The sequence below is a fragment of the Salvia splendens genome, chromosome 1 (genome assembly GCF_004379255.2).
Source record: "Salvia splendens isolate huo1 chromosome 1, SspV2, whole genome shotgun sequence".
NCBI lineage: Eukaryota > Viridiplantae > Streptophyta > Magnoliopsida > Lamiales > Lamiaceae > Salvia > Salvia splendens.
This window is the reverse complement of record NC_056032.1, coordinates 14,142,055-14,169,880: the sequence shown is the minus strand read 5'-3', so window position 1 is coordinate 14,169,880 and position 27,826 is coordinate 14,142,055. Positions and strand designations below refer to the sequence as shown.

General features: G+C 38.0%; 1 protein-coding gene across 3 annotated transcripts; it reads right to left on the bottom strand.

Annotated features, from left to right (window-relative positions):
• Positions 1-22,399: 22,399 nt before the first annotated feature.
• On the bottom strand, positions 22,400-24,766 carry LOC121796341 (transcription factor bHLH62-like). Of its 3 annotated transcripts, none has more exons than XM_042195209.1 (8): positions 24,022-24,766; positions 23,765-23,938; positions 23,631-23,696; positions 23,483-23,503; positions 23,281-23,352; positions 23,001-23,192; positions 22,842-22,908; positions 22,400-22,745 (listed from the first exon to the last, which is right to left on the bottom strand). In XM_042195209.1, the coding sequence occupies exons 1-8, from the start codon at positions 24,526-24,528 to the stop codon at positions 22,708-22,710; spliced, it is 1,137 nt and encodes a 378-aa protein (XP_042051143.1). In that variant the 5' UTR covers positions 24,529-24,766; the 3' UTR covers positions 22,400-22,707. The 3 variants fall into 3 exon arrangements, with proteins under 3 accessions (XP_042051143.1, XP_042051127.1, XP_042051136.1); XM_042195193.1 differs by having other exon boundaries at positions 23,483-23,551; positions 24,022-24,765; XM_042195202.1 differs by having other exon boundaries at positions 22,842-22,905; positions 23,483-23,551; positions 24,022-24,763.
• Between the last annotated feature and the right edge of the window lie 3,060 nt (positions 24,767-27,826).

The window sequence follows — 27,826 nt, the reverse complement described above, 5'->3', positions numbered from 1 at the left end:
AATGCATACAATCTATGCTGCCTAACATTCCCGGGAACCCATGCTGCTCCCCATGCATCCTCAGCAGATCCCGGCAATCTTCGCGGGTAGGCTTTCGGAGATACTGATCACCGAATACTTCAATCACGGCTTGACAGAAATACTTCAAACATTCCAGGGAAGTCGTCTCACCGATGTGGAGGTACTCGTCCCACATGTCTGCCGCGCCTCCGTAAGCCAACTGCCGGATTGCCGCAGTGCACTTTTGAATTGGTGTGTGGCCGGGTTTGCCAGCAGCATCGTGCCTGAAGCGGAAATACAGATATCGCTGCTCCAAGGCGTTAACAATACGCATAAACATGGCTCTGCTCATCCTAAAACGTCGCCTGAAAATGTTGGCGTTGAACCGCGGCTCCTCTGCGAAGTAGTCTTCGTATAGGCGCTGATGTGCAGCTACGTGATCACGATCAATCGCTTGTCGGCAATGGACAACTGGCCGAGGTCGAGGTACCGCCGGCTGCAAGGCTCTTTGCATCCATTGGTCTATCACGCGGTTGGTATATGCCTCAAACGCTTCGGTCATTCGACGTTCGTACTCCTCAGCGTCCCCCCCACTACCTCCACTACCATCTCCCGCGTTACTCATTTCTCGGTGTTGATCTTGTATAGAAATTAAGATAGAGAGAGTACTCGTTAATACAAGTGGTGCGAATGAAAATGAATTGCAAATCGCGTATATATACTGTCTCGAAAATTTTTAAAAAAAAAACAAAAAAACCGCTGGGCTATGCGCTGGGCGATCCCGACGCTGCAATGGCGCCGAGCGGATCGCCCAGCACATCGCCGACCGCCTAGCGCTAGGCGATTTTTAATTCCGAAAAACCGCTCGGCGGTTTTCGGAAGCTGCAATGGTTCGCCTAGCACCGGCGCTCGGCTAGGCGCCATTGTGGATAGCCTAAGTGTTTGGTATCATAGTTAACCTATCATATAAGTATGTGTCATCTCTCTATGGCTCATCCAAGCCCACTATTTTTTCCTCAAAATACGATATATATATCTCACAAATTTGGTCGGATAGCATTTCTGTCTCATTTTTTGTCTTCCAAACAACAATGAAAAAATCCTTATTTAATCTTATCTTGACACGAAACCCGCATTTGTGATCTTACTTTACAAATTTTCTTATATCCCATCTTTCTTGTCAAACGAGTCATAAATAGTCCAACACCGGTATATAACAATTCAAAATATAAAACTGAAATCAATACACAACAATATCACTATTATTCAACTTTTTAAAATTTAGTATTTGTATTTAACAAATTTTATACTCTCTTTCATCCCACAAGAATATGCACTCTTTCCTTTTTGGTATTTTTTATTCTTTTAAAAAATAAACTCCTATATAAAGGAGAAAATTACAAATGATGTCAAAAGGGCTCAAACTCAGCACCTCATACAATAATGTCTAAGGTTCTTGCCGCTAGAACAAAGGCTCTGGACCTCTTTCCTTTTTAGTATGTCCCACAAGAATGTATACTATCTAATTTTAGAAACTTTTTTCTTTCTAATGAGATGAGACTAATTCTTCAATAACAATACTTTAATTATTTTTTCTCTCTACATCTCTTAATTTACCAATTTTACATTAAAACTTGTGCCGAACTCAAAGTGTATATTCTTTGCGGACGGAAAGAGTATAATACTGTAAGTAAAGTTTTGGGAAAATATTTGCCTACTGGCCTACTTATATACGTATTTCGATTTATCTATAACGGGCTGCAACGAATTGGGCCGAAACATAAAACCATATATCAATCTTGAAGGCTGAGAGCATGCGCCCATTTGCCAAAAAGTTTTTAGATTTTGTTTCTTCATAACTAGTAATTTGTGAAATGCATCTTTTTCTTCGTCATTTTTTTGGTAAATCATATTTTGAATATTATAAATAAGATGTACAACACATATTTTATTTCATCTTCCAATTATGTGTGGAATACAAAATTGCAGTGCTTTCAGATTTATTCTAGGCAGTGAAAACTTGTAATGGTCTTCGAATACTAAGCCTGGGTGGCGAAACGGGTTACCCGTGGGTACCCTCACCCGGCAAGTCGGGTACCCGTATCTGATTTTAACCAGATTGGTTGTCTCAATACCCGCCCCGCGACATACCGGGATTACCCGATACCCGTGTCGGGTATCCCGTACCCGATATTGCGGGTACACGTACCTGACCCGAAATCCTAATACAAATTTTGAAAACCATAATAACCGTCAATGTTCCCTAATTTACTTTATTAATATCGATGGTAAACATTGAATAGATTGAGAATAAAAGTGAGGTAACACTCTATAGCTAGTTCCGGTGAGTTTTCAATTGTATATTCGCTGGAATATAAATTTTTTTAAAAGAACTCTTAGATTATATAAAGTATTCCCACTATTCTGCCTTAATAGAGGCATTTCATTTTCTTCACTCATTTTGGAAAAATAATAATATAAATATTTTTCTCTACACTACTATCTCTTTTACTTTATTTTTTCTTCATTCTAACTATTTATTTTTTATTTTTCAAAATGGGTGTGTATATATAGCTATTAAGTATTATTTAACTATTTACTTTTTTGTCTTCACTCTAACTATTTGAAACATCTCTATTAATATGGAACAAAGGGAGTATTAAAAGATGGAATATTACTAATATTAATAATAACGGGTATTATCGGGACTAACTGATATACCCGCTACCCGCAAAACTCTAAAACACACAACCCGATCCCACCCTATTTCCCGGGTAGCGAGTACCCAATACCCGGTGGATAGTGGGTCGAGATGGGAATTACCCATTAGCCGCTACCCATTTGCCATTTAAAATAAAGAAAAGTTTTTTGGATGTTAAAATTTGGAAAGATTAATATTGTAGTAACAATTCCGTTATAACCCAATTTTTTTAGGCCATGCACAAGTATATTGCCTGCGCCGAGTATTGTGTTTATGAATATTAATGGAACTTTGATGTTACAAGTAGTTGTAATTAGTCGTTAGAGCATCCACAACCGTGCTCTTGCCAGCGGCACGGTTGTGGGCCCGGGCGGTACTATTCATGCCTGCTCTCTGGCAAGAGCACAACACCCACAACTGTGCTCTTCCGCAAGGACGAGCACAATTAATATAAAATTCAATTACACAAAAACATTTCCATAATATTAAAATTCATTTAAAACCCACAATAAATATTAAAAATGACAAATAAAATTAAACATTGCATAATTAAAATCCTAAAAATTAAAAATTACATAATTAAAATCCTAAAAATTAAAAATTACATAATTAAAATCCTAAAAATTAAAAATGACACTACTCGTTGCCGAATTTCGCCCACATGTGGTTGATTAGGTCTTCTTGTAGTTGATTGTGGATTCGAGTATCGCGCATTGTGTGTCTTGTCTCGATCCTCTGGCCAACCGTCGTATGCTCGCCTCGGCGTAGGGGAGACCTCGCTGTTGAGCTTCCGGCTTCGTCCTCGTCGTAGAAGCTAGCCGCCCTCGGCCCTTCGTCGGCTATAATCATGTTGTGTAATATAATACACGTGAACATGATGTCGGCGATATTATTCACGTACCACAGCCGAGCCGGGGCCTTCACAATGTTGAATCGAGCTTGAAGGACCCCGAAGGCTCTTTCGACATCTTTCCGCGCTGACTCTTGACGCTGCGCAAAAAGAACCCGTCTCGGGTCGTGCGGGTTGTGGAGCGTCTTCACGAACGTCGACCACCTTGGGTAGATACCATCGGCGAGATAGTAACCCATGCGGTATATATTTCCGTTGATGGTGAAGTCGATCGCCGGTGCTACACCATTCATCACATCATTGAAGAGTGGTGACGAATATAGCACATTCAAGTCGTTGTTGGATCCAGCAACGCCGAAATATGCATGCCAAATCCATAGGCGGTAGTCGGCGACCGCCTCAAGGATAAGCGTTGGGCCGCCGCCTTTGTGACCGCTCAAGTGTTGCCCCCTCCAAGCAGTCGGACAATTCTTCCACCTCCAATGCATGCAGTCAATGCTGCCAAGCATTCCGAGAAAGCCATGGACTGATTCATGAAGACGAAGCAACCGTTGGCAATCATCAGTGGTGGGTGCTCGAAGGAATTCATCCCCAAAAGCAGAACGAACGCCCTCGCAAAAATTCTTTAAACATAGGATTCCAGTGGACTCACCGATATGCAAATACTCGTCGAACATGTCGGCCGTTTGCCCAGTAGCGAGTTGTCGGATGGCACACGTACACTTCTGCAACGCCGTGATACTTTGCCGGCCGGCTGCATCTACACCTGTTTGAAAGTATTCAACACGTGCGGACAATGTGTTGACAATTCGCATGAACAAGCGCTTTGACATGCGAAAACGGCGCCTGAAGTAATCTGCCGGAAACCGCGGCTGGTCGGCAAAGTAGTCGGCAACGAGCCTTTCGTGGGCTCCCTCCCGGTCACGATGGATGTACCGTCGATTTGATCTGGTTCGTTGAGGAGGAGCAGCAGGGGTATTCGCCGCGACATATGCTTCGTAAGCGGCACGATGTTGTTCGTAGTATTCTTGTTCTTCGCGTTCCGCTTCCGCCATAATATGGGTGAAATCCATTTGAGATTTTGAGTGGGTGATGAATGTGTTGATAGTTTGTATGAGAATTATGAATGAGAGATGAATGAGAGATGATTTGATGTGATAAATGGATGATGAATGTGTGTATTTATAGATGATTTTGGGGAAATAAAAAATAAAAAAAAAATCAAAAAAATTCAGAAAAAACGGGAAAAAAACGGCCATATTTTTGGGATTTGGAAAATATTTTTTTTTTATTTTTTAGCATTATTTATAATTAAATACCGATTTTTAAAAAAAAAATAAAAAAAAGTTTAAACACAACGGCTATGCCGTTGACGAATGGGAGCGCGCCACGTGTGCGTCCGCTGGCACGGACGTGCTCGATACATCGAGCAGCGCCGTGCCAGCGGCGCGGCTGCAGCGGCGGCGGTCCTGCGCCTTGCCAACGGCGCGGACGGCGGTGGCGTCTTTCGCCACCGCTGCGGATGCTCTTACAACCAAAACCGTAAGCCCTAGGCATACCACTAGCAATCTAGCACATACAACACACTGATACGAGCATACCTTCGGGAATATCCTCCATATCTTATTATTTATTTAGTATTGATTTACCTTATCTATTTCATAGTTTATTAATTCACCATATCTCTTGCTTAGGATATTATTATATTTGATTTACTATATTTGGGTAGGATATTATTGTATTCCCACATATTATAAATATGTGTAGGGGACCTTCATATTATTCAATCAATATATCATGATTGTCTTACTTTTATCGTCTCTTTCTTTTCCTGCAATTTATTTGTTGTGACAGAATAGAGTAATTGTGTAATCGACAAACGAAATAACGTAAGGAGACACAGAATTTACGTGGTTCGCCAATTGGCTACATCCACGGGCAAGAACGGAGAACAAATTGTATTATGACTGCAGTTACAAATTTCATATCTAAGATCACGATCTAAGAACACAGAATTATGTGCTCTACTCACATATAAATAGGCACACATGAGATCCTATTCTAATTAGGAAACATAATCCTATCCCAATTAGAAAACAAATTCAAAGCATACTAACATTATTTTTGCTCAAAGCCTTAGTTGGACGATAATTGGCTGCTCGACGGGATTCTCCCCGCGAACGAACCAATATCTTCTCGGTAATCTCTCAAAGTTATCTCCCGATACGAGTCATCTTGTATCAACTGGTGCTTTCATCCAGTCCTCAACCTCTTTGATTTACCATCTTCATGGCACAACCCTTTACCTACACTTACAACTACACGACACATGACACAACAGCGCCGCCATCCTACGATCCCCCCAGCCCACCAACCTTTTCGTTGCCTTCCTACACCGCTTTCGAACCAGCGCCATACAACATTCATATCGTGTATACCGCTAGTCAATCAGAGTATCAACCACGCACTCCCGTACCCGCAATGGATTAGTTTGCTCAACAAGGGTGGCATGTACACGCCAAGCTTGACATACTAATGGAAGCATTTTCCGGGATGGAGTCTCATCTCGCCGCCATCGATCAAGTGTGGCCAGCCTCCGTCCGCCTGATTGGCATGAGCCAGAACCACCAAACGCTCACCCAGATTGGGAGCAGCCCGCCTCAGGACCATCGCCGGGGTTCAACCTACCACCGCAGGCCCAACCTCTTTACACTCCAGGCAGCCGCAATTTACCAGGTGTATTGCCTTACGAACAACCACCCTACTACACTCTGTCGGGGCAACAAGACAGTGCGTGGAGCAACCGGCTACATCGCCCGAGCCTCCCACCGCTGCCAATTATCAAGCCGACGTCGTGCTAGGGCACACCGAACCAAGACGATCCCTTCAGACTAAGGCTGCCAATTTTTGATACGACACGATAACACGACACGGACCCGGATTAAATTAACACGACACGAACACGCACGTTCAGGATTTGGGTCCTTATAGGGTCGACCCAATAAGAACACGAAGATAATGGATTGGGTCGGGTCGGGTCGTGTTTGGGTCGGGTTTGGGTTATAAAAAAATTTATTTTTTATTAATTAAAAAATTATTAAACTTTAATTTTTAGTTATTTTTGTTGATTAAAAATATTGTACTTTAATTTAATTAATTAAAAAATATTATACTTTAATTTTAATTAATTAAAAATACTATACTTTAATTTTATTAATTAAAAAATATTAATTAATTTTTTATGAATTTTAAGAAAATATTATGCTTAGATTTTATTAAAAATTATTATTTTAATTATTTAATTTTATTATATAGATTTAATATTATTATACTTTAATTTTATTATTTGGATTAAGAAAATAATTATTTTAATTTGGTAATTTTTTATTTTTTCGTGTAATATCATGTTTAAATCGTATAATAACATCATGTTTTAGTCGTTATCATGTCGTGTCAAGCTAACTTACTATCATTAACAGAGAGTTGGATTTTTTTTGTACACGATAACACGCACTAACTCGACACGAACCCATTGGGTTGGGACACGATAAGAACCTGATGATTTCGGGTTGGGTTGGGACACGATTGAGTTGGGTCGATAATGGGTTGACACGATAACGACCAAACCCGCACGATTTGACAGCTATACTTCAGACCCCCACCGCCGCTGATGCACCGCCCTACCAGTTGGGACCCACCGGGACAACAGGGATACCCGAGGTATGAGCAACCACCCTCCTTCGGCTGGCCAACGCCACCACCAACGCATATGGGGTCCCTTGACAGTTTATTTGTCGAATTCCAACCTTTGCCGCAACCACCACAACAACATCATTATTGGGGTGAGACAGAGGAGGAAATATTTTATGGAGATGACTTTGGTTGTGCACATTTGTCAAAACTTGATGGGAGTTTTGATAGTTATGTATGTGGGATTGCCTGAGATGAGAGAACAAAAAGAAGAAGATTCTAATTCGTTGAGTTTAATTGCGCGAATCGGTTATTCATATGATACTGCGAGATATTTTGAATGCTTTTCGGAGTGCCGGATGGGGAAAAAAGAGCATTGTGATGCACCTGAAAGAGTGCCATCGACGAATTCTATATTTGAGATAGAAGCAAAGGAAACCATAGATCGCGATATTGCTACTTTCGATATAAGAAACAGATCAGACCCAATCATCGGCTTGCCTAGCGATATTAATGGAAGAGAAGAAGAGCTCAACAAGAATTTAAGTATGCCAAAGAAGCCGAACAAGAGTGGAGATTCAAAGCCTTGTTGATGAACACATTACTATGTTTAGGATAACAGAGCTGGACCTCGAGGTAGAATGGGATGTACGGAGAAGGTTGTTTGAGGATGAGCTACGATTAAAATCAAAACAATTGGGTAAGAGAAGAAGTGCTCACACTAGATTGAAGATATTTGCCTATGCCTATATGGATTTACATGTCATTGATGCCACAAGATTTGATCATCAATCATCTTCGTTTGACGATGATTCACGGTGGATTCCTCCGCGCAAGGACACCTCGTGTTTGAGCATTCTGGGGCACATGGACAAGCTTCCTGTCTTAACGTTGAATTTTGGCAACCGCAAAGGTCATCCTTTGATGATTTATGATGGAGGTGATGAAGGGAGTTTCTCAACTGTTCGGTATGTGTTTGATCCGGGAGGAGATATCTCCCCAAAGCTTCTGCTTTTACTCACTTCGTGGCTTCGTGGTTTTCACCTTGAGGACAAGATGAATTTCAACCGTGGAGGAGTTGATACGAGCATATCTTCTGAAATATCCTCCATATCTTATTATTCATTTAGTATTGATTTACCTTATCTTTTCCATAGTTTATTGATTCACCATATCTTTTGCTTAGGATACTATTATATTTGATTTACTATATTTTGGTAGGATATTATTGTATCCTCATGATACGCTCAGATTTTGCACGGTTTTAAGGCCATTATTTGGTCCGTTTTGAATGTCAAAGTTGCATTACATCTTTATTATTTACATATTTTATCTATTTTGATATTTTTGACATGTTTTGTGAGAAATGTGCATATTTGAGCTTAAAAAAGGAGTCAAAACGCGAAGATGGAAATTTGGAGTTGTCCTACATGTCCAGCGGCCCGCTGCAACATTACCGGCGACCGCTGGCACCAAACGACCGCAATTCAGTAGCGGTCCGCTCCGAGAAAGTTGTGCATGAAGAACAAGACACGCCCAACGACCGCTGGGAAGTGCGTGGCGACCGCTGCCCAAGAGTCAGAAGCCTCGGACCAACCCATAGCAACCGCTGGCCAAGGTGCAGCGGCCCGCTGGGAAAAACGGCGAACAGTTTTTGCCCTACTTTCTCTCCAATATTTACCATATTTTGCAACTCTTTTCCTTATTTGAGAGGGATGATTTTCTCCCTATAAATACCTCCCAATGCTTCATCAAAAAGGATCTTCTCTTTTTCAAATATTTCCAGAGCTTAAAAGTTAGAGTACTTCATTGTGCAAGGGGTTGAAGAAGGATTCAAGTTTACATCAAGGCTACAAGGATTCAACCTTTGGGTTTTATTTGTTTTAGTTCTTATGTTTTCATTGTCTTCCCTACAATCTATGTTTTTAGCTTATTCTATCATGTGTAACTAAATTCATAGGATTCTAGGGATGTGTTAGTAACGACTTTGGTTATACAATTCCTTTTTTTCTATTTAATATCCGTTTTGTTCTTACTTTGTTTTTTCCTTAATTTATTGGATAATGCTTCACGTTTGAGTGACACATTCTGTGATGGTTTAATATAACTTGGTACATAATCGTGAGAGGAGGTTGGCGAGTTAGATCCACTTAATAGACACTATAGTTAGCTTCCTTTAAAATGACACTGTTAATTTAGGAGGTATATATTTAGGATTGACGGGTTGTCAATCCTAAATATGTGAACGAGTCACCTAGCTTATGCTAATGCGATGCAAACATTGATTACAAACATTAAATGTGAACGCGCATCCCTGAAATTTCCTTATCTCTATACTTTTATCTCCGTGATTTATTTGCAATTAGTTGTTTATTGCTTTCAAATTGTTCTTTGTTTTCAAAAATTCCCAAATCTTTCGGTTTTCCAAATAGTAAGTGAGTTTTAGTAGAGGATAGACAGTCTGTGTCTGTTTTCCCGTGATCTATATTCGGTACTAACCTTTAGCTATACTATTCCTACTATGTATACTTGCAAGTATTTATAGTGCTAACAAAAAGTGCAACATGTTTTTGGCGCCGTTGCTGGGACTACATTCACTTTGTGATTGATATCTTCAAACAGATAATTTTATTAATTTGAATTTTAATTGTTTTCTTTTAATTTTAGTTTAATTAGTTTTTTGTTTTGTTCTTTTAGGTTGTGTATGCGAACGCGTTCCGGGAAGAACATCCTAAAGCCGCTCGATCTCGAACCTGAAAGGACCCGAAGGAAAATAAGAAGTGATCAAGGATGAATGGCAGACAAAACAGAGCTAGAGAGGCTTCAAGCCATGGTATTGTTGGAGGAGAGAGATGCAGAAAAGGCTTCTCGCGAGGCGCAGGAAAAGAAGGATAAGTAGATAGTGCCCGTGATGCACATGTTCAATCTCGGGAATATGATTACTTTTCCCGAAGGCCCTTGCATTGACGCTAACAATTTTGAGCTGCGAATGCCCCCTATACAAATGGTTGAGCAGTTCCCTTTTGCAGGCAGGGCCACAGAAGATGCCAACCGCCACCTCTCGAAGTTCCTAGAGATCGCCAACACTCTGAAATTAAATGGTGTCGACGACGACGCCATAAGGGTAAGACTCTTCCCCTTTTCTTTGATTGATTCTGCTGAAGAGTGGTTTCAGTGTGTACCCACAGAACAAGTCTCCACATGAAAGGATATAGTGGCTGCCTTCCTCGACAAGTACTACCTACCAGGCACGATCTTAAAGCTCAAAACAGTTCATGGAAGGCTACAACGAGCCCCTCTACGAGGTGTTTGCTCGTTTCAAAGGCCTCCTTCGCAAGTGCCCCAACCACGGCTTCACCGTGGATCATCAGGTAGGAATCCTTTACAATGGATTTAATAAAAAAATTTGTGCTATGTTGGATTCAGACGAGAATAGAGGGTTCTTGCGGAAGAGTGGACCGAATGCTATAGCGGTCATAGAATAGTTCACCACCAACAACAGAAGGTGGTCGAAGGAGAGGCAAAACTCGAGTAGAGTAGCAGTCATAGAGGAGGCCGAAGAGAGCTCATTTGCAAAGAAATTGGCCGAGCTTAGAGTTCGGGTTGACCAAATAGATACATCGAGAAAAGAGGATCCGGCTCCACCGACCTCCGTCATCGCGGTCACTAAACCCGACGCTCCTCCCACTCCAAAAAAAGAGGAGGGGTAAAAGAAAAAAAAAGTTGACGGGGAGAAAAGAATACAAAATCTAGAAAGAAATAAATTCATGGTTTGAGCGTATGATCGAGAAATGTGAATCAAGAGTTCGATTAAAATTATCAGGTGTGTATAAATTACATTTTAATTTTACATGTTTTATATGCTTTTTATTATATGTTTAGTTGAAGTGAATAGTTGAATTATACAATGGGAATCTGATATGGTTATATGTTATTTGATATTGATGATGGAATTATTTGATAGAGTACGAACATATATGTGATTGGTGCATGAGTGTATTTGGTATACAGTATTGAAGTACTTGAATCATTGAATTAAAAAGGAAATGTGACAGTCCTGCTCTGGGTCTGATATAAACGGTAATAGACCTACGGGTCAAAGAAAATATGCAAAGAGGGACCTTCGTGGAAAGGTCAAATACAAAGAGGGACCTTCGTGGAAAGGTCAATTCAAAGAGGGGCCTCCGTGGAAAGGTCAAAATGCAAAGAGGGACCTTCGTGGAAAAGTCAAATTCAAATAGGGGCGTTCATAGAAAGGTCGAATAAATAAAAGGGACCTATGGGTCGATATAATGGAATCCCGGGCAGATACCAGGCTTGATCCATCACAGAATAATAAACTAAACAGAGAGGCATATGCACCTGTATATGAAATTATTTTATGATATTTATTGCTCATAGTTATATGTATTGGTTGGAGGATATGTTCGATATTTGTGTGCTGTGAAATTTAAAGGTGAAATTTTATATACGCTGAGTTGTGGCTCATATAAACCGTTAATATTTTTCAAGAGTAAAATTTTATTTTAAATGTATACGTCAAAAAGGGCTGAGGGGTGACACAAGCATTCTTCTTGCAAGTGGATATGGATCACTTTCCCGTTCTCATCCCTCAATTGACCAAGGTCGACACGTGGGAGAATCAAGTTAATTGGAAGCTCAACACTCCCGCCCATCGAAGAGCCATCGAGTCCAACCCCGTTAATTGGGAGTTTATGAGGAGGAACATTCCTTCCCGCATCCGCGCCTTCGATCCCGAAGATGACTCTGCCTTCGATGCAATCGAAAATTATCACGAGGAGGCGGAACATTCACAAGCTCGTGGGAGTGGGGCGCCGCCACCACAAGAAGAAGAAGAAGAAGTAGAAACCCACCACCGCAGCACTAGAGCCAACCGTCGTCGCAGAAGGCCTAATGCCAATGAAGAGTTTAAAACCAACAGCTCCGCCCAATTAGGAGATATGTTCTCCTACATACAAAATATGTCCAACACTTGGGACAATAGATGGGCGAAGCAACAACAAAAGAACGCCTTCAACCGCCAAGGATGGCGGCACAAGGCGAGTGGCGGACGACGGAGCAAAACTTTTGGGAGCATCAACGGCTAGAGGATGTTCATCAACGTCAACAAATTGCCAAGCTCCAAAGGATGGCCGCCGAGGCTCGCGAGGAGCACCAGACCATGAGTAGTGACATCACCTATCTCATTGGCGCTTTCGACGACCTCAATGCTCGTTTTCCTCCTCCTCAAAAATAAAGAAGTCAAGCTCATGACTTTAAATGAACACTTGTATCATTATTTATTTTTGTTTTGTGACAAATTTTTTTTTGTTTTGACAATTTTTGCTTAAGTTTTTGAGTACTTTTTAGTTTAATTTCGTTTTTGTGTCAATTGAAAATTTTCGCAAGTTCTGGACTCTCCCCAGCGACCGCTGCTGAGTCCGCAGCGGCCCGCTGGGCACTCACTGGAAACGATCTGACTCGTCGTAGTGACCGCTGGAGGACTCCCAGCGACCGCTGCCCATTTGCAGTTTTCCAGCGCGATTTTTCAAATTTTTCGAATTTTGGCCCTGTCCAGCCACTACGCGAAAAATGTTCAAGGTATGTTTTCTTTTTAGTAGTTTACTCACGTCCCTACCGACTCTACAAACTTGTTTTACACTTTTTTTGTAAATAAGTTTGGGGGGATGAAGTGGTGGACCGTGAGTTTAGGTTTTTGTTTTAGGTTTTTAGTTTAAGTTTTTGTTTTAAAAATCTCAAAGGTGAATCCATGCCATGAACTTAACATGAAGAACTTAGAAACACGCATGCTTAGGGACACATTAGACCGAGTTGCCAATGATATGAAGTTCCTTTCATCTTTGATTAAGTATGGCTTGACGTCTTGATTTGATGGTTTGGTGAAAAGGTGCATAATTAGTGAATTGCTTGTTCGCCTGAATCATGCTTATACCTTGTGAGATTTGAGTCTAATTTCTTTCATGTGTGATTTATTTGCATGCGTGTATATGTTTCTAGAACTTGCTCCTAGTCCGCCTAAGTCTACATAGTGTTTAAGTTGATTTAGGAGGATGTTAGGCCATATTTTCTTAGCTACTTTTATTCCCAAATTTTCGACCCTCTCAAAATTCCATAATTTTGTCCTTTGGAGCCAATTTTTGAGCCTTTAAGCCTATTCTTTGAAAGCCATAATAAATTGGGACAATTCCTTGGGTTAGTATAGTTTTTATTATCTTTTGAAAAGGAATTGGAGAGATAAGGAAGAATTTTATAGATAAAAGTAGTGTGCTTAAATGTAGAAAAGTGCAAGTTGTGAAATAGTGAAAATTCAAAAGGTGTGCTTGATCTAGAAATTATGCTTATGAAAGAAAAAGAGAAAAACAAAGAAAGGTTGAAAAAGAAAAGAAAAGAGAAAAATATCAAAGGTTTGGAAAGTGAGTTGAAGGAGAAAAATAAAGTGTTAGAAGTGTCTTGGGTGTTTAGAAAAGTGGAGTCATTTTAACTATACTTGGGATATTTCATTTTTGAGTAACTTTTTAGCCAAATATTCCTCACCTACCAAAGAGCCTACATTACAACAAAAAATAAAGACCTTTCGGACTTTTGATTCTTAATCACATCAAGTAGATGAGGGATTAGACTTTGAGCAAACCTATGGTAAACTTTGCATGATGCATGATTTGAGTGTTTAAATACTTTACCTTATACACTTTGATAGTGAGAGAACACTTCCCATCTTTGGAAGTTTGCCACATGTGAATACATGAATTCAAGGTGTTCCACGAGTTAGTAATGAAAGTGCACTAATAAGCCTTGCTTGATTTGATTTCGTTAATTCATGCTTGATCTATCTTTTTCATACTTTAAGGCAATTACGACGTCTAGTCCTTGTGCATTCCGTTCGTCTATTCTTGTGTCTTTTGTGTTTTGTTCGAGGACAAACAAAAATGTAAGTTTGGGAGAGTTGATACCCTCGCATTTTGCATGGTTTTAATACCATTATTTGGTCCGTTTTGAATGTCAAAGTTGCATTACATTTTCATTATTTACATATTTTATCTATTTTGGTATTTTTATATGTTTTGTGAGAAATGTGCATATATGAGCCTAAAAAGATAGTCAAAACGCGAAGTTAGAAATTTGGAGTTGTTCTGCATGTCATGCGGCCCATTACAACACTGCCGGTAACCTCTGGCGCCAAACAACCGCTAAGTCAGTAGCGGTCCGCTCCAGGAAAGTTGTGCATGAAGAACAAGACACGCCCAGCGACCGCTGGGAAGTGCGTGGCGACCGCTCCCAAGAGTCAGAAGCCTCGGACCAACCCACAGCTACCGCTGGCCAAGGTGCAGCGGTCCGCTGGGAAAAAGCGGCGAACAGTTTTTGCCCTACTTTCTCTCCAAGATTTACCATATTTTGCAACTCTTTTACTTATTTGAGATGAGTGATTTTAAATACCTCACAATGCTTCATCAAAAAGGATCTTCTCTTTTTCAAATATTTCCAGAGCTTAAAAGTTAGAGTACTTCATTATGCAAGGGGTTGAAGAAGGATTCAAGTTTACATCAAGGCTACAAGGATTCAACCTTTGGGTTTTATTTGATTTAGTTCTTATGTTTTCATTGTCTTCCCTATAATCTATGTTTTTAGCTTATTCTATCATGTGTAACTAAATTCATAGGATTCTAGGGATGTGTTAGTAACGACTTTGGTTATACAATTCATTTTTTCTATTTAATATCAGTTTTGTTCTTACTTTGTTTCTTCCTTAAGTTATTGGATAATGCTTCACGTTTGAGTGACACATTCTGTGATGATTTAATATAACTTGCTACATAATCGTGAAAGGAGGTTGGCGAGTTAGATCCACTTAATAGACACTACAATTTGCTTCCTTTAAAACAACACTGTTAATTAAGAGTGAGGACTTTTCAAGGGTTTAGGAGCTTTTAAGAGTTACGTATTTAGGATTGACAACCCTAATGTTTATCATCAACGTTTGCATCGCATGAGCATAAGCTAGGTGACTCGTTCTATCAAAGTAAGAACTGTGCTAGGGTATTATTGAAGTTGGAATTTGTATAACCATAAATGTGAACGCGCATCCCTGAAATTCCCTTATCTCTACACTTTTATCTCTGTGATTTATTTGCAATTAGTTGTTTAATGATTTCATATTGTTCTTTGTTTTAAAAAATTCCCAAATCTTTCGGTTTTCCAAATAGTAAGTGAGTTTTAGTAGAGGATAGACAGTCTGTGTCTGTTTTCCCATGATCGATATCTGGTACTAACCTTTAGCTATACTATTCCTACTCTGTATACTTGCAGGTATTTATAGTGCTAATAAAAAGTGCATCACCCCATATATTATAAATATGTGTAGGAGACCTCATATTGTTCAATCAGTCAATATATCAGAATTATCTTACTTTTACCGTCTCTTTCTTTTCATGTAATTTATTTTTGCTCAAAACCCTACTCGGTAATCTCTCGAAGTGATCTCTCCGATACGATTCACCTCGTATCACACACTAATAAAATTACAATTTAGTACTATTCTTTTTTGTCTCTCATTAATTGTTAGTTTTGTAATTTTGATATGTCAATAAAAGTCCATTCTCCCTTTTTACTATAAATGGTAAGTATGTCTCAGATTCCACTAACTTATCTCACTCATGTTTTATTATACTCCCTCCGACCTCCAATATGTATCTCACTTTGACCTGATACGGGTTTTAAGAAATATAAAGGAAAATGAGTTAAAATTTTTAATGGTATGTAGGTCATACTTTTATATAGTAGTTTTATACTCTCTTCGTCCCATAATAGATGTCACACTTTCCTTTTTAGTTTGTCCCATAAAAGATGTCACATTTCCTTTTTTGGAAAAAGTTTTCTCTCACATTAATATAAATATACTATTTTTTCTCCCCACTTAACACACAAAACAACTTCTCCTAAAATCCCATGTCATTTCCTAAGTGTGCCATCTATTATGGAACGGAGTGAGCAATATAATGTGAGGGGAAATGAGTTAGTGGAATGAGAGGTTTATTACCAAAAGTAGTAAAAGTGAAGTGAGACAATTAATAATGGACGAACCAAAATAGAAATCTGGGACACATAATGAGCGACGGAGGGAGTAATAGTATAAAAGTGTGACTCATATTCCACTAACTTTTTCAACGTATTTTTCTTTACATCTCTTAAAAAAAGTGGCGAAAAAGAAAGTGGACATTTAATAAGTAACAAAGGGAGTACTATTCTTTAAATTTTCGTTGGGCTTTTATATGAAAATTTTATTATAACTATCTATATTACTTATACGGATTGTTCGGTTTGTAAGATTAAATTTCTTAATTAAATATGTTTTATGTTTGATTCATGAGATTGAATCTTATCACTTAATCCTAGATGTATAATTCTATGATAATAAGTAAGAGTCACCTCTCTAACTAAAATAATTCCACGACTTAATTAGGAGTATATGATAATGACTCATATCTATAAAGTTTAGGATGGTGAGGTGAGCAGACACCACTATAGACGAGCACATTTAATAAAATAAATACGAAATGTAGCAAAGAAAATTGTGACGTGCATTCCGCAGAACAATCTCAATGCATACATAGTTTGACTCGAGTGCATGCATTGCATACAAATATTCAGGCCAGGCCTGCAAAAAGAATTTCCACTAAGTCGGAAAGTGGGCAAACTAAAAGGATAGAAAAACGACATTACAACTGTAGATCCACTAATTAAGGAAAAATAATTGAAATCTTAAATTAATATATGACTGATGAAATGCATACTGCTGGAAGATAGCACTCAACCATAATTTGATCAAACACATAGATAGTATTATACTTACAATACAACTAGTATTATTTCGTTAAAATATCAAGACTTATCGTCTGGGCTTTCAAATACTCAAACATCTTAGAAAAATGATTGAATTAATCGGCAATATGAATAAAGATTGAAAACGACAGAATAGGGTCCAATGTGGGTCAGAAGTCAGAACAGTGGCAATTTAGATATCAGCTTTAATTATATATCTATCGACAAACATTGTACTTCAATCTTTACTAAGTGCTATGTCTGAATATAAACAGCAATCAATTTCACGATATTCATGTTACGTAGTCATGAATTTGACCACTCAATTGATAAATTGTCTCTTGGAATGGCAAAGGTACTGTCCTCACAAAACAAAATTTGCTACACTAGAATTCACACGTGTCATTTTCGTGACAAATTGGATTCTTTTGCTGTTTTTGGAAGCCTTTTTTTACCTTTATTAGCTGAAATTTTAGATCAATTAAGACAATTTAACAAACACACGTTTCTTTTGTTTTATGTTCTTTCCAGGCTTTGGAACCCTTTACATACACAAAAAAGGGAGAAAAATCATATAATCGTACGGCACGTTTCTTGGAGTGGAATTGACCATTACATATTTCTCTTGCAATTCTGCACCTCCGGAACCAACTGTGCTACCTCTGCGGGCAAAGCGTTACATAGTATTTCTCAATACAATAAAATGTTAGCGAAGTCTAAAAATGTACAGTCTCTTCTTATACTCCAAATACTGTGAGATTAGTGAAGTTTTTAAATGCTTAAACTATATTTCCGATGAAAAAAGTATGAAAAGAAACTGAATGATGTGATAAAGTGGTATGCAGTAATTATACTAAACTAGTATATAGAGGGATTAGAGAAACAACGAATCTTGTCGCCTTAAATTAGGTTAACAATGAGCATCCCCTAAGTGAGAGAAAAAAATTGCAAGTGCTTTAATTTGTAAACGTAACTATTCCTAACTGTGGGTGTGACGATGATCGTGATGAGAACGTGAAAAATGTTTTTTCTTTACTTTAATTCTCGTCAATTCTATATATATGAATGTATATAAATATTTTGTGTAAAATTTGATGAATTGAGGATGAAAATATATCGGGTGGAAACAGATCTAGCTTATAACTTTTGACTTTAAAATTTGTCTAAGAGTAAAGGCCAATTTGTATATAAATGTTTTTTCTGTACTTTAATTCTCGTCAATTCTAATAAATAATTTATGATTTTATTTAAAAAATATTTTTGATGATTAAATAATTAAAAATTGTTTAAGTTGGTCAAAATTGTGATTAAAATCGTTGACCGTTAAATATTAACGGAATTGTTAACGGAGGACCAATTGTGATCCGATTGGAAATGTCCAGGACCAAAAAATTCAAAAGATAATGTTTATGACCAAAATGATAAAATGGGCATATGTTCAGGACCAATTTTGACCTTTACTATTTGTCTAATTATAATATTCGAAATGTTATTGTACAAAGAGGTATAGAAATGATCATTAAACTAAAAACGAAATGGCCGGCCCCACACTCAAAAATAAGAAGAAAAATACGTCTAATTCGTGTTCATACTCTTATTTTTATACTTTAATACTCCCTCCGTCCCGCACTACTTGCACTTATTTTCTTTCTGGGCGTCCCAAGTTATTTGCACTCTTTTCATTTTTAGTAACAATTTATACCTACAGCCGTAATTGTTGACTTTATCTATCACTCATTCCTTAATCTCCGTGCCCAAAAGAAAGGTGCGAGTAGTGCGGGACGGAGGGAGTAGTTATCATCAATAAAGTTCGTCCAACCCTTCAATAGTTCGATCGATGAATCATTAATGAGCGAGTACAATTTTGAGTTTGATCGATGAATCATTTAGCTAGTGAGCTGGTATATTTTCTGTAGTTTAAGAAGGTAAGAAATCAAGTTGAAATATATATAGATAAAAGAATATATTGCCACTGATTGACGAAAAAAAAAAGAAAAGAAAATAGAGTTTCTTTTCTTTGGTAGTATATAGTAGTCAATAAATAAACATGGGATTAAATTACGTAGCTTCCTAATTAAAATTCATTTTTTTGTTATCTTGTGCATACTCCCATCCCCATGGAGACCTTTGGCATCAGACATTAATCACTCTATCGTTTGGTAACTCAAATATATGACATCTGATTTTTTTTCTTATAAGAATGTCGAGATTCATTTTCTGATGAGCTATGAAAATTCACATGCCTCAATTTCATATTCTGAATGGCATGCGAGTTTAATTTCAAAAATAGAAAGGCTTGCGAATTTTAAATTATATTCTAAACTCTCTCTTAATATGGACGTACTTGTTTGTATTATATTAAAACTCGTTGAATTTCAACTGCTACACTTTTAAAACATATTACACATAATACTTTTACTCCAGCTTAATACGAAGATTATTATAAATAAAATCTGCCGACATTTTGTCGTGTAGGTGGATTAAAATATGCTAATCAGACAGTGACTCCATTATTTGATAAGCCCTTTGCTGTTCCATAATCTTTATGGTAATTATAGATATAAATATGTGTACCTTTATTTTTAATGATGGCCACCCATCAATTATACTCCCTCCGGTTTTTATTATAAGTCCAAGTTTTCTACTTGTCTTATTTCATTTTTTCTACTTTTAGTACTAACTCATTATAATAATACAAGTAGGATTCGCACACCATTAACGTTTTCAACTCATTTTTCTTTACACTTTTTAAAACTCGTGTCAGGTCAAAATGGGACACATATTAAAGGACGGAGAAAGTATTTATATACTCTCTCCGTCCCATAGAAATAGACTAATTGGGGATGGTATAAGTTTTAATGAGTAATGGTAAAATAAGAGTGTTTGATAAAAAATAATTGAAATAATAGTGAATTGTGAGTCACTTAAATAATAAACAGAGGACATATTTCTATAAATAAATATGAACTATTTCTATTGAACTGGACTAGAAAAGAAAATTTAATCTATTTCTATTGGAGTACATTACATCTAATGCTACAATAAATACTTTGAATCAAGAAAAAGGTAATCAAATATTTGGAAGAAAAAAAAAGAAAGGTGGGCTTTTATAAGTGGAAGACAAGTCCATTTCAACATTTTATTTTTCATAGTAATAGTATTTTGAGAACTTAAAAGAGTACTCCGTATATATTTGTACTCGAAAATGCCCACTAACCTGAAAAGTTGGAATCTAAACTTGCTACTATAATTAGATTGAAAAATTAAATCTCATTCATTATTTTGAGGATAAATTGTGATTAATAAATTAAATAAATTATGGTGGCTGGTAATTTTTAATCTTAAATACCGTGTTTGTTATGGGGAATATACTCCTCTTCTTCTTTTCGTGCTCTGTAATTACTAATTTCTAGAGGTTGCAATTTAATGATGATTAAATAAGGTTAATGATTTAGTACGAATGGATTCATTAGCGCTATTAATTACCATTAACTGTTGCATTTAAATTCAACCAACTCAAGAACTATTCGAAGAAAAAAAATAGTCCCTTATTCTCATGATTCTACAAATTATAGTAGGACAAGGTGACTGGTAAATTATTGTAAGGTTGCTTAGACAAGAAGGGACGGTCTATGGCCAAAATCGACATCAAAGTAAAATATTGAGAAAGATAAAAAAGGCTAGTATATAATTATAAATTAACCGACTCCATTTCCTACCATGATTGTCTATTGTTTATTAGTTTCAGGAGACAGCTCTATAATCAACCAAAACTGCTTTTATTAAGCTTCATATTATAATGTATAGGGAGTACTATTATTATTGATCTTAATGTATATATACAATTAAAAGAGATCATTTTAAAATATTATTCAGAGAGTTAACTAACTGTCATCACTCATCAATAATGAAACCCTCAGCTAATATTATAACCAAAGGCTGCAAACGCAGAAATCTTTGATTATTATTAGTATTATTTTCGCTAACCACCTCTCATCAAATGATTAATCTATATTTTAAGAGCATCTTTTCATACCTTTCAATTATTAAAAAAATCTCAAAATGAACTCCCACGGTCCCACTACTTAACCTTTTCCTCCTTTTCCTAAAATCTTTTTTTTTTTGTAAATATCATTATCCAAATTTCTATTAATCCCTGATTCATTGGGTCTAGTCAGGAACTCACCAATCGCCAACCTGGGATTCTCTCTGTCTCTCTCCATTAGGTAAATACATCATGTACAATATATACCTACTTAGGTATGTTTATATTAACAAACATCCTACTTTACAAAAAAATATCTTGAAAACAATATTTAATATTTCACCCAGGGTAGCACTTATGAGAGCATGCGAAGATATTTTTTTGTTGGATTTGAGGTGGGGAAGCTTCTTCAGTTTATGGTTAACCTGTAGAAATTTTTGCAGCCTCTTCCTAGAAATGTGCCAGATTTTATTGTGATTGATTACAACTAAAAGATTAATTGGTACCATTATTATTTGTATTAAGACTTTGAAATAAAAAAAAAGTGCCCCCTCCTAGGGCTGGCAATTTTTTACACGACACAATACCAGGACACGAACCGGCACGAAATTAATGGGTTTGGGTCGGAGCTTATTGGGTTCGTGTCCTTATCGGGTCGACCCATTAAGGACACAAAAATTTCGTGTCGGGTTCGTGTTATCCGTTAAGAAATAATATTATAATATTATTAATTCTTATTATTTTTATTTTTGTTGAATTTTGTTGGATTTTGTTACTAAGAAATTATTGATGTTTTTTATGTTTAGATCAGATTTTGTAATTAGCAATTGTATGTTTTTAATAGGTTTAACCGTTATCAGGTCGTGTTATTATCGAGTCGTTATCATGTCATCTTATGTACGTGTTGTTATTGTGTCGTGTTGACCCGAAGTGGTTTGTGTCGTTAATGGGTTCGTGTCGTGTTCGTGTCTGAGGGTAGCGAGTCGTGTTCGTGTTTGGAGTTTTCTTAATGGGTCGTGTTCATGTTTGTTGTTATCGTGTCGTGTCGTTATCGTATCGACACGATAACGACCCAACACGCACAATTTGCCACCCCTACAGTCCCTCCCCTGACAGCTGGTTACAACAACATAATAAGCACCAGAAAAAAGGATTTAATTACTGTTCAATTTGACCTTAGTGTACAGTAAAAGTTATTAAAATTACAATATTGATTGATGCACAAAGCACGATAAAATTTTAACAAAAGTCAATTGATAAAACGGAGTAAACTCATTTCATGTTTGATTTTAAGACTATTGTATATACACGTGGATAGATAGCAATTGCTATTCGATTGCAAGTAGAGAGCCGTGAATTTCTCATTCTCTCAGAAACTAATTTAGTACTAGTATAATAATTAATTACATCCTATATATTACAAATTTTTGGTGCTGTGAACCTAGACTTGCACCATAAAAAAAGAGGCAAAAGGGCACTAAATAATCTGAATTAAAAAAAAACAGAATTACATAATGTTTTAAATAATACTAAGAAAAAGGAAAAAGAAAAGAAAAGATTCTTTGATTGGCTGTAAGAATTGATATAAAATCCATGTCAGTTATATACAGCAGAGCCTTCTCTTTCAGGAATCATCATGCGCTGTCAAAGCTCAACTTTCATGTTTGAGGTTTGATTTTGAACTGCAAAAAATAAAAAAGAAGAAAGAAAAATTTCCAACATTCTACTACATGGTAAATATTTTTATTACTGCCACGTTTAATTAATTACTTAATTACCAGAGTTGTGGATGAATCCCATTTGGACAATGCTGTGCAGATCATCTTCAGTGAATGCTGGAAACTGCTATTTAGATTTAGACAGAGGTTTAGATCGGAATATTAATTAGGTGGAGTAACTTTTTTTTTGTCCGAAGAAGAAGTGCTATCTTATTTTACCTGGGGTAAATTTTGGGCGAATCCATCAATCTGAATTCCTAAGGTAGCATCTAGAGGGAGAGGGTCCACGCTTGAGATGTTTGTACCATGAAGGAGTTGGTGTTGTACATTCTGATGATGATGGTAGTATGCTGGGGAAGAGGAATCCAAAGGGTACATTTGTTGTGGTAGACTCGTGCTTTGTTGATACATCTGCGAATCGAAATTGGACCCATCAAATCATTTCTCCAGCAATTGTGTGGTCGAGTAACATTTTAGAGAGAGAGAGAGAGAGACTCACGTCTTTGGAGAGAAGGTTTTCCATGTTAAAATCCATGTCTGGATTCACTGATGCCAACTTCATTGACAAAAACTATTGAGAAAGATAAAAGAAACACAAAATTAGTGAAGACAAAAATTAAAGACAGGTTGTTAATTAATCCTTCTGACAGCGGCGGCAGCTTTCGAATTTTAACCGTTGGTTTTAATCAGGATTTTGTTACCTCGACCTGTCGCTGCAATGACTGCACGTAGTTTATGATTTCGTCGAGCATCAGTGCTTTTCCAGCAACCTCAATTATATCAAAATCATTACACTTGAATCAATTTTTCAATTTTCTTCACCAAAGGTAAATCAATTTTTGTACGAACCTTATTGCAACCTGGTACGAGATCTTGGAGAAGCTTCATCCTCTCACTAATTTTCTCTCTCCTGACCTACATTACAAATCCAACTCTGTTTACAATTGAGGTAGAAAAAAAATTAAAAAGAGTTTTTTTTTTACCCTTTCAGCTAAACTATGGCTGTCAGTGGCTTGGCCCCTTCTGGCTCGGACATGAATGTAGTCTTTGGGCGGCTCCGGCGGCTTTTGATTCGTCTTATTTTCGTTACATTCTTGTTCGTTTTCGCAATTTTGCGTTTGCTTTGATCGCTTCAGGTTTTCATCTTCCTCGGCTTCCTAATAAAAAAAAAGCCATCCATCAATATATAAAAAAACTTGATGTGGAGTAATTAATTAATTAATTAAGAAATGAATTTAACCTTAGCTGAATTGGATCTGTCATCCTTGTTCTTGCCTCTGGAAGCTGACTTCCTTTTCCTGGAATTCGAGCTCGGTATCTGCTCTGAGACTGAGGATTCCTCGTTGGAGTTGGCGCCGGAGCTGGGAAGCTTCCTGTTCCGCGGCGGCGGCGATCCGTTCAATTTCAGCGACGGGCTGCTGGCGACACGCGGCAGCGCCGACATCGATTGGCCCGGGGTGGCGCTTCCCGGCGAAGAAGTCCGGCCGTTGAAGCTCCGGCTACCGAAGCAGGAGAATTTGGCAGCCCGCTCCGCGAAGCCCGGATCGGCTGCGAGCGAGGGCAGCGCCGCTGGGGAAGAGCGGTCGAGTTTCCCGATGAGGTGGCGGAGGGCGAAGGCGGCGGAGGTCAAAGATGAGTCAAAATGGTGATCCATGGAGAGAGATTGATCGGAGGTCCATGGACTTGGCATTGAGGCTTCAATTTGGAGTGGAATTCCGGCATTCATCAAGTAATGTTGTTTATCCATTGTTCAAGACTTTTACCACCCCCACAAAAATGAAAATTTTGTTGGCCCAGATCAAGTTTTTTTGGCTTTCCCTTCCAAGGCTTAGTGTTCTTCTTCTTTTTCTTCACAGACAAGCATACATGTACAAGCACACTATCTAAAGAAAAAGGAGAGAGAGTCTGAAATTGAAGAGGAAGGTTTAGGGGAAAGGGAAGGGGAATGAAAAGTGACGATCGAGATCGAGTTATGTAGCACAAATGGAAAAATAATTATTTTGACCTTTTTTCTATTTTATAATGCAAAAATATAATATTAGTGTATGTTTATTAAATGAAGAATTAAGAATATTGAGTGAGCATTGGAGGCGTTAAAAGCGGTGGAAGGGTTAACGGCGGGCCTTGAACGTCAAACCACCACTTTCTTGAAACTACCCCTTTTCAAGATGGTCTTCAACAAATTGCCTATTGTGTTTATTGAATCTGGATTTAGATAATTAAAAAAAATTGGTAATACTTTTTCTTAAAAGAATTGCTTCTAGATTGGTGGTATGGCTATCACGAATGTTGCGTTTTGATACTTTCGCAATTTGTGGCCGCTATCGTCTTTTAATTACTTCTACTTTTATTTTTTATTTCTCTGTATAGTTTGTTAGTTTTAATAGTAACACTTTGCCGATTTTATAATTCTGGGTTACTTTCTCAATAATTGGTTTTGCAGCATACTTTCTATTTTCTTTATTTGAAATTATATTATGATGAAGAAAAAATTTCAAAATTCATATAGCTTGGTTACACCTCAAATTTTCAAATACTGGTTTATAGTATTTGATAAATTAAAAATAATGTCAATGTAACGTGTGACAATAAAAGTTTTAAATGTAAGTTAAAGATTGAGGTGACAACTTTTAAGAGATAAAAGGTTGAGAACTATTTTATGATTATATAATATTGGGAAAAGTTTGAACTTTGTTGCTGAAAACGCCTTCTAGTTTTTGGGCAGGCAGAGGCAACAGTGTCAAAACAGGTTGCTGCTTAGGTCATCCACAGCGCGGTCACTATACCGTCCCTTAAAACACTATTTGAGAGTCACACTATACTTTTTTACTCCATCCATTAATTAAGGGACGGAACCTGCAACCCTCCGTCCCCTAACCTTCCCTTAAATTACTATTCATTCAATTTCATTTTTTTATTTTTTCCACCAAATTCAATTAATAAAAACACACTTCATTAAAAATAAAATAACATTACAACATAAAATTCGTAAAAAATTAAAAAAAAACATAATTAAAAATCCTAAAAAAATTAAAAATACATAATTTAATTTCTTCCACCAAAGTTTGCCCAAATGTGCTCCATGAGATCATCTTGGAGTTGGGCGTGGGTGGAAGAGTCACGTGTCCTTGCCCGAATAGACAATCGTTCTTGTATAGACGGATGCACTCCACTTCGAGGCGGACTACTGGCGGTTGAGCTTCTGGGGGCTTCGGGGTCGAACCAATTTCCCGCCTCGGGTCCTTCGTCTTGGACAATCATGTTGTGCAAGATTATGCACATATACATGATGTCGACCATGTTCTCCATGAACCACGAACGAGTCGGGGCTTTGATAATGTTGAAGCGCGCTTGGAGAACCCCGAAAGCCCGCTCCACATCCTTGCGAGCAGCCTTCTGCTTCTGCGCAAAAAGCGTCTGCTTTGCGTTCACAGGCCTAGCACACGTTTTCACGAAGGTTGGCCACTTCGGGTAGATGTCGTCGGCAAGATAGTACACCATTCTATAGCGCCGGTTGTTAGCGGTGAATTTGATGGCCGGCGTTTTACATGCCAGATCCATAGCAGGTAGTCGGCGACGGCCTTGAGTATAACGGTGGGGTGGGTGCCTTTGTGGCCACTCGTGTACGACCCCCTCCACGCCACCGGGCAATTCTTCCATTGCCAGTGCACGCAGTCGACGCTGCCAAGCATTCCGGGAAAGCCATGCACTTGTTCGTGAAGGCGAAGCAGGAACTGGCAATCTGTCGTGCTTGGATTCCGGAGAAATTCGTCGGTGAAGGCTGCCCGGACCCCTTTGCAGAATTGGAGCAAGCACATTCTCCCAGTGTTGTCTCTAATGTGGAGGTATTCGTCGAACACATCCGTCGTTTGTCTAGTCGCAAGCTGACGGATTGTTGCAGTACATTTCTGCAGCGTCGTGTGGCTGGGACAGCCGATGACGTCGAACCTTTCTTGGAAGAACTCTTCCTGGCCCGCCAATGTATTTGCGATTTGGAGAAATAGCGGTCGCCGCATGGGGAAACGGTGACATAAGTAGGTATCTCCCCACACCGGATTATCGCAGAAGTAGTCGCGGACTAACCTTGCGGCGGCTTCCTCCCGGTTACGATGGATGTAAGTCCGGGAGCGTCTTTGGGGCGGCGCGGCTTCCTTCGCTTCCCGGCGTCGATCTTCTTCAAGTGATTTTTCCATTATTTGACGCATTTGCTCATCTTGATCCATGAGATCGATTAAATTTGGGGGAAGAATAAAAGAGAGATGATTTGAGATGATAATTGGAGAGGAAATGGAGATGATTTGGGAAGAATAGATGTGTAGTTGTGTGTGAAATGAGGATGAATTAGGAGTATTTATAGAGTAAAAAAATAAAAAAAATAAAAAACGGCTATAAAAAACAGTAACATTACCGTTTTCACAATTTTTTTTATTTCGATTTTTTTTTAAAAAAAAATGAATTATTGCGTTAACGTGACGAATCCCACTCGCGGGCTGACACCGGCAAGTGAGCATCACGCATCGCCTGGGAGCTCGCCACGTCGCCTCGGCGCGTGGCGAGACGTCACGCGATTGGTCACTGCGGGACGGGTTGCGGGACATGCTGGGGACAACGCGGGTGGCCTCCGAGAGATGGAAACACAAATTATTACTGCGTCAATAAATATTTTTTACGAAAAAATATATAACGGAAATAGATGGAAAAATACTCCTGAAAAAGAGAAAAAAACAAAGATTTTGTGAAACTTATCTGCGGATAGTGAAATTCTACTTTATGGATTTTGTAGAATCTTTTACGTTTAAATAGAAATGTCATTGGGCACTTTTTAAAATGACCTAATTTTATTTATATAAGAAATTTTAGAAAAAGTAGCAAAATCTGAAAAAGTTATTATCAAGAATATCATTATTATAAGTAGAATAAAGTTACTTTGTATCGTTATATATTTATATTTACCAGACCAAATTACACTAAACTTTTGTCCACTCTCATTATATATATATATAATGGTTAAAAAAGGAAAATTACCTAAAAAGTCCAAACTTTGG